This window comes from Diuraphis noxia, unplaced genomic scaffold, assembly GCF_037042655.1.
Source record: "Diuraphis noxia isolate RWA-SAM2 unplaced genomic scaffold, SU_Dnox_SAM2 contig0004, whole genome shotgun sequence".
Taxonomy (NCBI): Eukaryota; Metazoa; Arthropoda; class Insecta; order Hemiptera; family Aphididae; genus Diuraphis; species Diuraphis noxia.
Window position 1 is genome coordinate 48844852 of NW_028301714.1, and position 14079 is coordinate 48858930.

Below are 14079 nucleotides of genomic sequence, written 5' to 3' on the forward strand. Positions count from 1 at the left end.
GAAATAACCTATTTCCGTCAAAATTAAAAATCACTATCATTGCCATGCCCTGTTTCTATAATTTATTTAGTATAGGTATATCGTATATGTGTATCATCAAAATATTGTGAAACAACAAAATATCAAAGACAATTTATTTTTCCTTGTATTTAAATTTAACACAAGTTGTATGCAATTTTCTTAGTTCACATTACCTACGACACATACATATTATATAATACATATACATATAATATAATATTATATTATTTCATAATGCACCTAAGTACCTAGCTTAAATTTTTGATACCTATAACTTATTTATTATTACCATTGATTATAGAATAGACTATTTTCTATTCTATAATCAATGATATTACTATAGAAACTATATGTTTAAAAAAAATTAATATATATTATGTATCATCTATATTCTAAAGATAGGTCTATATCTAGTGAATTTTTTAATATGAATATGTTTTGGGGCTAGATAAACGTTTTATTGATTTCCGTCCAATTTTTTGTAAGGTTTTCGTTGTCATGGTTAGGTACTATTTTTAAGAAAAGCATATTTTATAATGACATTTTATTTACCTTACAGAGGAAAAATATCGAGTAGCGTGTTATTTTTTATTCAATTTATTTGTTATAAGTCTTTTTTTAAATTATTATTTACCTATGTAATTACTCAAAAAAAAAAAAACAGAAAAGAAATAAAATACAAATTATAAATTAATCAATTGATAAAACTAAGGCTCCTGTCAATAGTTATATTGAAATTAATAATTAATTAGGGAGAAAGAGTTGATGTTAATGGATTCTGTATCGTTCTCTGCTTTTATATGAGCTGGAGAATATGATACCAGATATAGGTTTTATAAAATGTCTAAATTCGAGCTATTACCTTCCTCCTGATCGTCGGAGGGCTCTCGAGGTCGTAATTCGAGAATATGATCAAATACACCGTAATAATAAAATATTTTTAAATTAATTATAAACATTAATATACATAAGATTATAATGCTCATGCATCTTACCTTATTCGCAGCTGTGTTTGATTTATTCAGGTGATTTAATAAGGTTAAAAAACAGGGTTTTAAATTCTCAAATCGAAATAAATACTAGAATATAACATTTATAAATTTTCGTTAAGAATGGAAAAAGTCAGTTGTCGCTCACAGGATCCGATTTGGTTGATTTTAATAACGCTCTTGCACTCATGACGGGTTGTTGCAGTTGTGGTTGGTTATGCTCATGCACTCGTGAATGGTGCTCATGCACTGTTGAATGGCAGTCCCTAAAATTGTGTGTAGTACGACACACTTTGTGTAGTACGAATAATTCAGTGTGTAGTACAAAATTTAAAAGTGTGTTATAATAACCTTTATAATAATATTCTATAAAATTTTAATATAACAATATTAATTCAGGATATAAAAAAATATAAAAATATAAAAAAATTTTTTTAACAAAAAATTTATTTCACTAATTTTTTGTAAAGAACCTTTAAATTTGTTAAATAGAGGTTCTACTTTATTTAAATAAAATTATTTATTGTAAACACATATTATCATTAATTGATAGGTAGTATATATTGTATAATTTAGATTTAACTGATTTGGGACTATGTGTGACGTGTGTAGTACGAAAATTTGGATATTTTAGGGACTGTTGAATGGTACTCATGCACTGATGAGAAGTGACGACGTGGTCAAGTCAGCCAGAGTCACAGGCGGCTCCATCGAAGGCCTCTGCGTTACCAAATATTTACAGTTATCCTTAGTGGCAGAGACCCTCATTGGACCACCCCTTATCTCCGGCGGCACACGAAATAAATCACACTTGCGGCGTCACATGGTCACAACACGTATAAGTTCATTCGAAACCAGACATAACACATGAACAAATCGGTCCTTTCATCAGTGATTTATTGTGTTTATAGCGGTTATCTGCGTGCGACAAATTGACCGTTATTTATTCTATTGAATATTTAAATTACTAATAAACATGATGTGTGAGCATATCGTTACACTTACCTAATATTATCAAACAAACTCATTTAATATTAAAAAAATATATGTAGGTATAACAAAAAATAAACCTTAGACTATACAACAACTGCTGACTATATAATATAATCTATCATATTTTGATCCCTATATTATGTTTTAGTGAAGAATCATACACTAGGTGTAGGTATATAAATATAATATTTATATAGGTATTATAATTTTTTAAATATTACAATACCTATGTAACCTATTAACCTAATGATTGAGTTTAATGTACTTAACATTTTTAGTTAAAATTCAATTAAAATTAAAATGTTATTTCTAATAATATATTTAACACGACCAAACGGAAATATATATATTCCATTTCCATAACACAGAATGTTATATTATTCATAGCTTTGTACATACTAAAAGAGCCTGATAATCAATACCTCCATAAAATATGTAATATGGTCGATGGAACATTATTACAATATTTATCAATAAGTTTGATGACCTTGTATGTCAAAAACACTTTATAATAATAAAATAAAAAACCAATATTAGTAGGTAATCCAGCATATAGAACTTTTTCCATCATATGAATAATATTTTCGTCAATAAATGTTAAAAATACAAGTTTGATCTACAAATCTAGAATAATATTATTAATATATTTAAAAAATACTTTACTTATAGTTTATATCTGAATCGGAAGATGGCTGTTAAGAGTTTTAAATTCGAGTTCACTCTTGTTGATAGTGAATATTGCACTGACAGCCGTACTGACGTGTATTATTTTAATAATAAATAATAATTTGGGTGAGGTCAAAGAGTGTCGAGTACGTTAATTTTGAGTTGTAAATTGTATAGTGTATATTTATTTTGTACATGATTTATTTAATGTAATAAAATATAATGTCATTATAATAATGATATTACATTTTTATTAAATTATTTGAAATTTTACAAAATATGTTCACAACCTACTGATATTATAATATATCTATTTTGTAACCGAAGGTAATCATAAAAAATTAAGTAATCCCATTTAAATATTAAGCAGAACAATATTCGATTTTCATTTTCGTGAGCAACCACTAAACACATACTTAAACATTGATTTTTATTATTCAATAAGCATACTCAATACTCATTACATTTTGGAATTTTAAAATATTTTTAAAGACCATTTAAAAAAATAAAATATTTTTTGACTATTTATTCTAGTGGTGATACATCCTTCTGTTTTCCAAACAAGAACCTCCCTTTTCGACTGTAAATTATTCATTGGGTTATTTTTTTTTAAATTTTTGATGCACCTGTTAATTAAAAATGCAAACGAGTAATTAATAAAATGCTTTTATTATAAGTCCTTAAAAATGGTTCTACAAAAGTATAAAATATATTTATTATGTAATATCTGATCTAATACTTATTATACTCGAGCCTAATTTTTATAAATTATAAATATTAATAAATTACTTATAATATTTATGAATGTAATTTTTAAATTTTAATTGCTTTTAAAACTTTAAAACCTATTATCATAGACGTACTATCTTTAAAACAAATAGTTAAATAACTCGATAACTATTCATTTGAATTTTTATTTTGTTCAAAATCCTGAAATAACTTATTGTAGAATACGTGACATTAAAATTTGAATACATTCATCATGAAGTGAATAAATGGAGCAAATGGAGGTGTGTATACTTGGTGGATCACACTGTATATTATATATTTAGAATTTTAGTTATAGAACAGTGGCGGATCCAGGGGGGGGGGGGGCGATCGGGGCGATCGCCCCCCCCGTTCTCTAAAAAACTTCATATCCATATTAAATTTATTGTGTATATAAATTATTAATTTTTGGAAACAGCCTCTTTACTTACGTCTATGAAATACTACTTCCCCCCCCCCCCCGTTATTTTTGGCTGGATCCGCCTCTGGTATAGAATAGAACTTATGATTAGAACGATAGTACCTATCGTATTTTGGTTTCTTTTATCGCCTATATACTTTCGCTACATAGTTTGTTAAAATATTAATGATAACTGATAAACTGTGACTGCATATTATTCTTTATTTTTTTTTTGTCCTACTCGTCTAATAAATGTAATTTATTATGTATGTTCTTTATACGTATGACCCCGCAGACTAGTTGAACGTTGGCTTAACTCTATTGATCTATAAAATCAGTGAAAAATTAACCAGGCGCTCGGCGTAATATGGTCTGTATATTGATTGGCCTCGAATAACACACAACTTCTGAAAATTGTATAAATAATTCCTGTAAATTTATTATCATTAGTTTAATAATCAAAATATGACCTACATACTAGGTTATTATGTGATGTCGTATTGTAATTATAATGTACGAACGATGACGATCGCCAAGATGGATAAAGGTTACCTAACATAGTAAAATATTATAAATTATGACCGAATTATGATGATGTGCATAACATTACATTTATTTCATGTGGAAGTTACATTCATTTATTGTAAATACAATTAAATGCGACAACACACACACGGCAATGGCAATATAATAATAATAAAGATAAATATATTATTCTATTGCGCGAACAACATAATAATATCACACATAACACAATATAATAATAAAATAACACGTTAAAATATCTATAAAAGAAAAAAAAATAGTCTAGCAAATATAAAATATTATAATATGACATAATTGTATACAATTGAAATAAATACGGAGATGACCACAGTGGTATAGTTTTCAGGTCAGTTTTCGTTCACGTTTGACCGTTTGCGAAGATTGTCCGAATTCGGGCTCCGAGCACTCTCGTAACCATCTCGGGTGTCTACTCCACCGACACCTCCACCTCCTCCACAACCCATGGCACGAGTTCTCTTGGCAGCCGCAGATTCACCACCACATATGTCAATGTTGGGTATGAACAGTCGCAGAGCGTTCGGTCCTGTCGGAAACTCAGTCGCGGTAAGCTGGTCAGTCGTCGTGTGGGCGATCCCGAGTTTGGCGACTGGGTTCATGGTTACCTCCAGCGAACGTTTGGTCACTACTTCCTGGTGCGTGTCGAACGCCTTCACAAGCTGGGCTACCGAAAACCTACGGTGGACATAAGACAGAAAACGTGTCACGGTCAGTTGTTTATTAGACATTTTAACACAATATAGTTATATTTTTTAATAATATGCTAATACCTATATAATAGTGTACTATATACAATTAATAAGTTTATGCGCAGGTTTCGCACTGTCAGGAAAAAATATTCCCATTCCTGCCTTACTGGGAATACCCGATAACACAAAAAACTGTTAAAAATTAAATTGTCTGAAATTATTTTTTGTTATTATAGGCCAGCGTTTTTTGATATACTCAGCCCACGAGGAGCATGTATAACAAGATTAAGTAATACCCATATATATGTTATCTCAAAACAAGTGCGTATACCATAGTTTCTTAATTAGAGTGAATTGACTTCTAATAAAATTTAAAGGTGAGAATATTATTTGATCTCATGGGCTTTTTATTTTATTTTAATTTTGAAGCGAATTATAACTCGCTTCAACATTAAAAATAAATTGTGAGTGGTCCGCAATTAAACTTGATTTTTGCTCTAAAATATATCATCAGGTTAACTAATATATCAAACACTTTTTAAGAGTAAATAAATTAAAATAACATTTTTTAGAGTATAAGAACATATAATTATTAACATTCGAAATGTAATTAGGAATTAATATGCGTGTGTGTGTGTGTGTGGGGAGGGGAGAAATATCTAACGAAGATCCGTTTTATTTTCAAGTCAATAAAGTATATTAATTCCAGGAATTTCTGTGAAATTATGTTATCGACAATCGTACATGTCTAGTTTTATATAGTAGCTAGTAGGTACTAAGCGTCATTGTCAGATTTTTACAGAAGGCCATGATGGTAATCTTAAAGTTATATCACGGAAACGTCTTTCGGGCATTTTCATCAAACTGTAAACGTAACGAGACTTTATATTAAAATTTTTTTGTTTTCATGACACCCGCACTAACATTTTATAGTCGTTGTATCATGCGTACATTAATAAATTATTCGTCCTGCAGTATGATGGTTAAACGCTCGAAAAACAAATTAATTTCAGTTTTATTCAGAAGGTAGGTATGTACTTATTTTTAAACATCAACGTCTAATTTTCTAGAACCTTGACATATTCAATTGCGCCTTATGATAGACCGTATGAAAGTGTTGGTTTTATTCGTTCGTATAACAACAATATAATTTTGAAGTTTTTAATGGGTTTTATATTATGAGCATTTAACTGTCCAGTTTTTCTTAGAACTCTTTAACCGTTAAAATTTAATGAAATATGAAAAACTATATTGTGTTGAGAAAAATATAGTTTTTGGACTCCGGTTTTTTTCTGAGTGCCAAAATTAACTCGATGGATTATAATAGTTACTACAGTTTTTGGTTATAGGTTAGAACACGAATTTAAAATCAAAAACCTTGCACGTTTCACGTGGGATGGCGGTAAAAGCGTTATTTACTTTCAATTTATAACTCGTCTATTCCATCATATAACATCATACGTATGATGCATATATAAGTAACGAATATAAAGTTTACCGTCGACACTCGACTTTAGAAAGTAGGGTGGGTGCTCATCGACGGTATCTGAAATCAATATTTAAGAATATAAATCGATTCCGCACTATCATCCGCCAGTTTCTTAAATCGTAATTACAACAATTTAAGTTTTTTCTTCATCGAACACTTTCGAAAAAACAATCGCGATCATACGTAACGATATCGTTTTAATAATACGACATAATATTATATTATACTACGATGTACATATATTACAATAATATTAATATAATTATTATGTTATGGAACTATAGGTAATATTCCATTGACGTACAATTGTTTTCTATATTATTATTATTATTTATTTTATTAGTTTATTACTAATGGATGGGAGGGATAATTTTGAAAGTGGAGCATTTGTGATATGAAACATAACAATGGTCTATTTATTTGTATAAATATGCTGAATCTAATATTTCTATGAGGAAAAATATAATATATTGGCAGTAGCAGTGATTGATGGAAGGACGACCGAAAAATACAAAAGCTCATAATTTTAATGATCTGCAACGAAGTTGACATATACCATTTTACATTTCTATACTTATGGTATTCTCAAACGGACTATAATTATATTTGAAAGGACCAATTAAAGGTCGAGCTTATCAAAATTTAATATTTAGTTAAATAATATTTTAGAAAAAAAAATATTTTATAGATATTGAAAAAAAATAAGGTATGCGCTCAAGATAATATATAATATTCTATTGCTCATTTATATTTTATTGAATCCTATAAAAATTCGTTGGATTATCGAGTGTTAGATTTTAGCAAGATATCTGATATTAGACAAGTATATCGCAAAACGTTGTTCGTCAAATTCAACTTTTCCCATGGTAAATGTATATAAGCAGCTTCCGACACCGCACTCGTACGGATGACTACGTCACGACGACCAGTTGATGATGTTGGCCAGTGGGCCGTTAATAGAGTGGGTACCTATATTTACCATATTAGTAAGTATAAAGACGTGTTTTTATGTAAGTCTGTATCGTAGGAGGCAAAATATGCAAAAAATATAGTTTTAACATTTTCATTTTCAATAAAAATCACGTGACTATTAACAAAAATAAAATATGTACCTAAATGTAAACATTTCACCGTCAAAGTATGATACTATAGTTTTTAGATTTAGAGATAGAGAATTTTAATATTTCATACATTTTGTTATAAAATTATATTTTAGGGTGTTTTTTCGTCTTCCGATTACATGTGGATATACCCCCCGTCATTGCAATGGATCATAGTTGCTAACAGTGACCTAGTAAGTTGCGAGCTAATTTTTTGGTTTTCTATACAGCTATAGAGCCTATATTTTCGTTTTGAATTAGTACGTTTTTCCTGCAGTGTCTCGGACGAATCTATGCTAGTATGAAATAGGTCTGCGTCTAGACGGCGCCGTCCTATATGCTGTGTCAAAAGTAATAAAACTTATTATCGCAACAATTGGAAGCGGTATAATGGCGATTTAATGCGTTTAATATCATTATTTAAATTACTTAAATTTATGTAAATATGTATAGATTTAAATCCAACGTAAATTGATAGTATTAATTGAATTTTATCTGAAAATGCAATTTAGCAGATTTAATTATTATCTCAATTATTACCTGGGCTCTTCGTCGGAATGGTAAAAGTGTTCTACACTGCTGGCGCCGCTCGTACTACTGCCGGCAGGAGACCCGGACCGTGGTGCATACTCTGGCGTTGAGGTTACCACGGTCGTGGTGGTTGCAGTCGTAGGGATGGTGTATTTGATGGATTCCGCAGTATTGGTGTCGACAGGAGTGATGGCGTTTGTGTTGGTTGTGTTAAATATTGTGGTGGTGGCTGTGGCAGCCGTGTCGGTGTCGCGATCGCCGTTTCTCGTTGTGAAATTTTCCTTGTCATCCTCGGACACCAAACCTTCGGATATATGGCTCTGAGACACGGATATATTGGCGGTGGACGAGCACAACGAGTTAGGAAGCGTAGATACACCTGTAAGACTCATCAGCAGGCTGCCGACTGTGGCTATTTTGTCCACTTCGCTCAGGTCTTTGATGCTCTTGCACATGTCTAGCACGTCCTGAGACCGGGACAGGCTCTTGAGACCGTACAACTTCTCCTTGGACTTGCTAAACGTTCGTGTGCCATTCCGTGACCGAGACACCAGTGACGTGTGGCTCTCGCACATCCGACTGGATGCGTACTGTGACTCGTGCAACATGGATGACTTCTTCATGTCACTCTCCCTCATGTGCTTCGACACGATCCGCTCGAAAAGCGCCTCCCGTGACTTGGACAGGTAAGAGGGTTGCAGACCACCACCGCTACGTCTACCACCGATCGATGGGGTGATACCTGCACACGTATTGCAACCAGTGCGTCTTGCGACCGATGGCTGTTGGTGGTGTTGATGGGGCTGCTGTTGTTGGTGGTAGTTTTGTTGGTGATGCTGGTGGTTATGCACCGAATGGCTACTGCCGGACGAAGACTTGCGGAGGTTTGCCAGCCATGGGTGTTTTAAACACTCTTTGGCTGTTAGCCTCTCCCTGGGATCTTTGACCAACAGCTTGCGAATGAAGTCGACCGCCTCCTCTGAAACGTCCTCGAAAAGCTCATCCGGGAAGTCGATGTCCGCATTTGATATGTTACAGAACGTCTCCTGGTCCGTGTCGCCGCCGAACGGACTGAATCCCGTCAACAGTGCGTAAGTAGTCACACCCAGCGACCTTCAACAATACATGAATTAATTATTCGTACTGCTGTTTCACAAATAAATCAAGATAATGTCAAGATTCGAAAAATAAATTATCGTTAATGTTTAATAACGGATAGTGGGATTAATCTGTAGCTTAATCGAGACTTGTGAATATAAGTTCTTACACAACACCTAGCAAGTAAAAAATATATGTTAGTTATAAACCTAACTATGTAAAAATTTACATACATATTATGTATGTTTTTCATGGCAAAAAAAATATACTTATGTTATTTATTAAATATAAAAATAAGATGTGTAAGTTCCTACATATAGGGGGTATGGTAAAAAAAATTCAGAATTTGGAATTTCTAACCAGTGACAAGTTATATAACATAATTTAATTATTATTTGTTGGTTTTCAGAATTTTTTTGACGTTCATATATTATTATGATTGTATAAAAAACAAAGATTACAGGACTTATCAGACCTACTCGCATCACCTCTTTTATTGCATCCTGCAAGATTTTCCGTTTTAATAAGTAAACAAAATATTTGTGAAGATCTCCAAAACACGTATTCTAGGGAATGAACAAGGCCATTACCTAACAATGATATCCTAAATATACTTCTATAGTAGAAGCGAACTACTCACCACATGTCTGCAGCCAACGTGATTGGTTCGTAATGAAGTATCTCTGGAGCTAAAAACACAAATTCTGATTAAATTTATATTTGAACTACTTTTCCTAACACACTGTATTTTATAGCGAATACATTTTTCAGAAATCGTTTCTAAAATGGTTTACTTACCGACGTAGTCGGGTGTGCCAAGGATTTCTCGGATTTCTGTACCCTCCAGGATCACTCGGGATATTTCAAAATCACAAAGCTTGACGTCGCAAGTTGGAAACGCACCCATTAATACCAAATTTTGCGGCTGTGAAAATCGAAAATGTTAATCATTACGTTCCAACATAATATTTTTTACTCAGGATTGAAATTACTGTAAGTGTGTCATTAATAGTATAATAATATGGTAAATATTTTTGCAGTCGGTCACGAATTAAATTTATGATATATCACCCATATTAGCATACTCGGCCTTAACAATACGAACGCCGAACACGAAACGGCATATCAATATGACAATATAAATAATATATGATGTTAATTCGATATTAATAATAATGGACGATATTATGGATTTCCTGCTGGTCGGGGTTGGTCCTTGATCCAGGATTATAATACATCGCGATATCGATCTCTAGAGTCTATATGGAATCTAGATCGTGACGACCGCTACGTCCGTTCGTTTGTTCGTGGGTGGCCTAATGGATTTTAAAGCACGTGTATACCGCACATACGCACACCTCATTTGGACCTGGACCGTTCCAGGAAACCAACGTGTCACCAATGCCATAATTTTTACGGATTATTTAATTCTTTTTTTGGATAAATATGTTGAAAAAACCTTGGCGTGAGTTAAGCCATCGTACTCACTTTAATGTCTAAGTGTGCGATTTTTCGCTGGTGCATGTACGCCAATCCTTCGACCACGTGGTGTATGAACTTGACAACGTCGGCTTCAAATGGCACGTTGTCGTCATCGATGACTTTCTGCAGATCACCTCCCGGAGCGCTAAAAACAGAAATCGTTCATTTATACCAGTGCCGTAATAACAACAACAGTAATATTTGAATAATAGTTATGAAAAATAAAATATCATATCATCCGCACTATTCCATGACGATGATCAGTTGTTTGGGCGTTTGAAATACATCGTGCAGTTTGGTTATCCGTGGCGACGGCGAACACAACGACAGCAAAGCTATTTCATGATGGATGTCGGGACTGCAGTCTTCGCCGAATCTAGTGCGGTTTGAAAATTTGGCCGCAAACACTTCTCCCGTTTCGATCGAAGTGCATCGCCTGACTGAAGCGAATTGACCCCTATAAAATAAAACGAAAACGAAATTGTTATTAATGTTTAAACAAAATTCACATATTATCTACATTACAACGAAAATTAATAATATATATATATATTTAATAGGTATCAAATATTAATTGGCCGGATAACGCGTACTGTTTTTAAATTCAATATATATGTAACCTGGCATGTTCTAACATTGTAAACGTATCCACCGTGCGTACAAAAACGATTAGCCATTATTTCGTTAATGTCCTATTGATTTGTAAAGCCATAATCCATAAGTAACTCGACGAGTTTGAGCTGTAGGGTGAGTTGTTTTTCTTTCACTACACGTCGCATTATTATATTAAATAACGTTCGTGACACAAATATTTAAAAAAAAAAAAAAAATACTCACGCACACGCTCGTATGGTCGCGGCGTTGAAAAGCATTACAATAATTATAATAAAAGCGATTTGAAGAAGATTCGCGACAATTTTTTTATGGTTCGTAATGTCTACGGCGGCCTACGCATACGTACAGCAGTTACCAAGAATCCCGTGATCGGCCAAGACCAAGGACGACGATATAATAATAAAAATATAATGACAACACGCGTCGTACACTAAACAATGCACATAAGTACGCGTCGCAAACATTTTTAATGATCGTCCGAGAAAGTATTATTAAAGAGTACCTATATTATAATATAATGTGCGTACCTACCTATATATAAGAGAATCGTACGATATATTGATATTCGTTTGTCGGATGATTATTTTGTAAGGCTAAAAATACCCAACATTTGATTGTAACCATATTATTCAATTATATTTTTTTTTAACGAAACGTAATAAATTAATCTATATTAAGGCAGTGATGAATTTGATTTTAATAATTTTATATACCCATCTATAGTTAAAATTGGTATTCAATTTTAATACATTTTGGATAATCCGGAAAATTTTTTATTTTTTTCCTCCTAGGAATCTAAAAAAGTTTTAATTAATTTTTTTGTTTAGATGTTTGATTATAATAGCTTATTAATATATTACACTCGTTTATTGATCATATTTGTATCATGTTGAATGTTATGACCAGATAATCAGTATCCTAATATTCGTCATCATGACGCACGTATTATAAAATATCAAAAACTGCTGCTCTTCGATGATTCATAATAATATTGGATGATGAAGTCGGTCTGGAGTGCAAATACAATTTTCTAGCCAAAAAATTCGGATGACTGGATAAGTGCAAGTGGCCCAAAAATAAATTATTCCGATATTTTTTGTTTTGTTTAATAAATCATATTTTATGTTCGCAGAATCGTCCAGCCTTACTCTACCTCCCATAAACTATTAATTTTTTATACCGGCAGATAATATCTTTATATGTAGATATGATCGGACGACGAGATCGCGTGCGTTCGCGATTTACGACGTGGCGCCGTGCCAAAGACCTACGTAGGTGTTATGCGCCGAGGTAGAAATTCGTGATATTTTATCGCGAACGCCCAAAATTTTCCTGGGTGGGATCGTCATTGTATTATCATTTATTCATTTTATCGTGCGGTTTAAGTGACCACTGCATAACATTACAGTATAGGTATATCTACATGGTAATTTATTCTTGATTTCGTATGAAAGAATAATCTCGCGTTTAGGTCAGAAATGCCGAGATTACAAAATATTTTTATGCTCAAGATGTACAGTCTACACTCTACAAATAACTTCCTGGGGAAGTATATACACATTTCGTACTGCAGAATCATATATCGAGGTTCATTGTGTCGTAATCGTGGGGTGTCAGGGTAATAACACACATTGGCCTTTTTAAGCTGCTAAAAATAAATAAATCGCTTGATGTTCTAATTTACTTTCCTACCAATTATTTCTAGAAGTTCTAATATGAGCTAACGATTGGAAGTGACCACGGTGAGCGGACGATGACGGACCATCTTTATAGTCATAATTCAACTTTATTTTTAATGCATGGATTATGAAAACACGATTTTTTTATCATGTCTAATGCTTGTCTTAGACTCCATTGTTTTATAACACCCTTGAGGATATTTTTGACGTGCATTAAAAAATGATGAATAAAACGCTAATGGGTGTTATGATATTTCATAAATTGTCTGAAAAAAAATTTAATTATCTTCCATAACCTAGCCCAAATTTCATCAGCGCTTAAGCGGTATACAATTAGATCACTAACTGATGTGGATACATGCTGTCATGCTGAAACCCATTTAGAAATTATGAGCGGTGGATTACATAATGTTATTGTTACAGGTTTAAATGGGTGTACGGCGTACACATTATTATAACTCTAAATAATATACCTACATAAATTATGATCACCATACTTTACGCCAATCGAATTAAATCATGATTAATTTTATACCTATTAATTTGAATATTATTATATTTTGGTGCTTGAGATTGCATGACATCGGATAAGAACGACTTATTTAATTGTTTATTATCTCAGTTCTTATTTTAATAATATAATTATTAATTATAATATAAAAATCCGAATACTATTAGGTACAATGTTGAAGCAATATAATGTTTTATACGTATTATTGCAGCGTTCGTAACTCAAAGTTTTGATGTCCCTCGCCATATATTAAATCAATACAAACAGAGTTATAATTAGCTTGTTAAAAATTGTCGAGCTTGTTATCAATAAAAAATATAAATTTTAATAATGTGACTAAAAAGTACAATTTTGAAATTAAATACATTATACTCACAAGCTGATTTGGTAAAAAATGTTTGATTGTCACATTCCACGGTTATTCATATCATAGCATCCAATTTTATGTAAGTATTAAATGAAACTATATTGCACACATTTATTT

The 14079-nt window shown here is 32.2% G+C and overlaps 1 protein-coding gene across 1 annotated transcript in view; it reads right to left on the reverse strand.

Annotated features, from left to right (window-relative positions):
- Nucleotides 1-4423: 4423 nt before the first annotated feature.
- LOC107167798 (uncharacterized) overlaps nucleotides 4424-14079 on the reverse strand; it is a 49537-nt gene continuing 39881 nt past the window's right edge. The window contains exons 2-7 of the mRNA XM_015516985.2: nucleotides 11035-11247; nucleotides 10797-10935; nucleotides 10107-10233; nucleotides 9949-9997; nucleotides 8220-9323; nucleotides 4424-5076 (exon numbers count right to left, since the gene is read on the reverse strand). Coding sequence (XP_015372471.1) covers nucleotides 4731-5076; nucleotides 8220-9323; nucleotides 9949-9997; nucleotides 10107-10233; nucleotides 10797-10935; nucleotides 11035-11247 — 1978 coding nt within the window. The 3' untranslated portion in view covers nucleotides 4424-4730. The remainder of the gene's footprint in view (nucleotides 5077-8219; nucleotides 9324-9948; nucleotides 9998-10106; nucleotides 10234-10796; nucleotides 10936-11034; nucleotides 11248-14079) is intronic.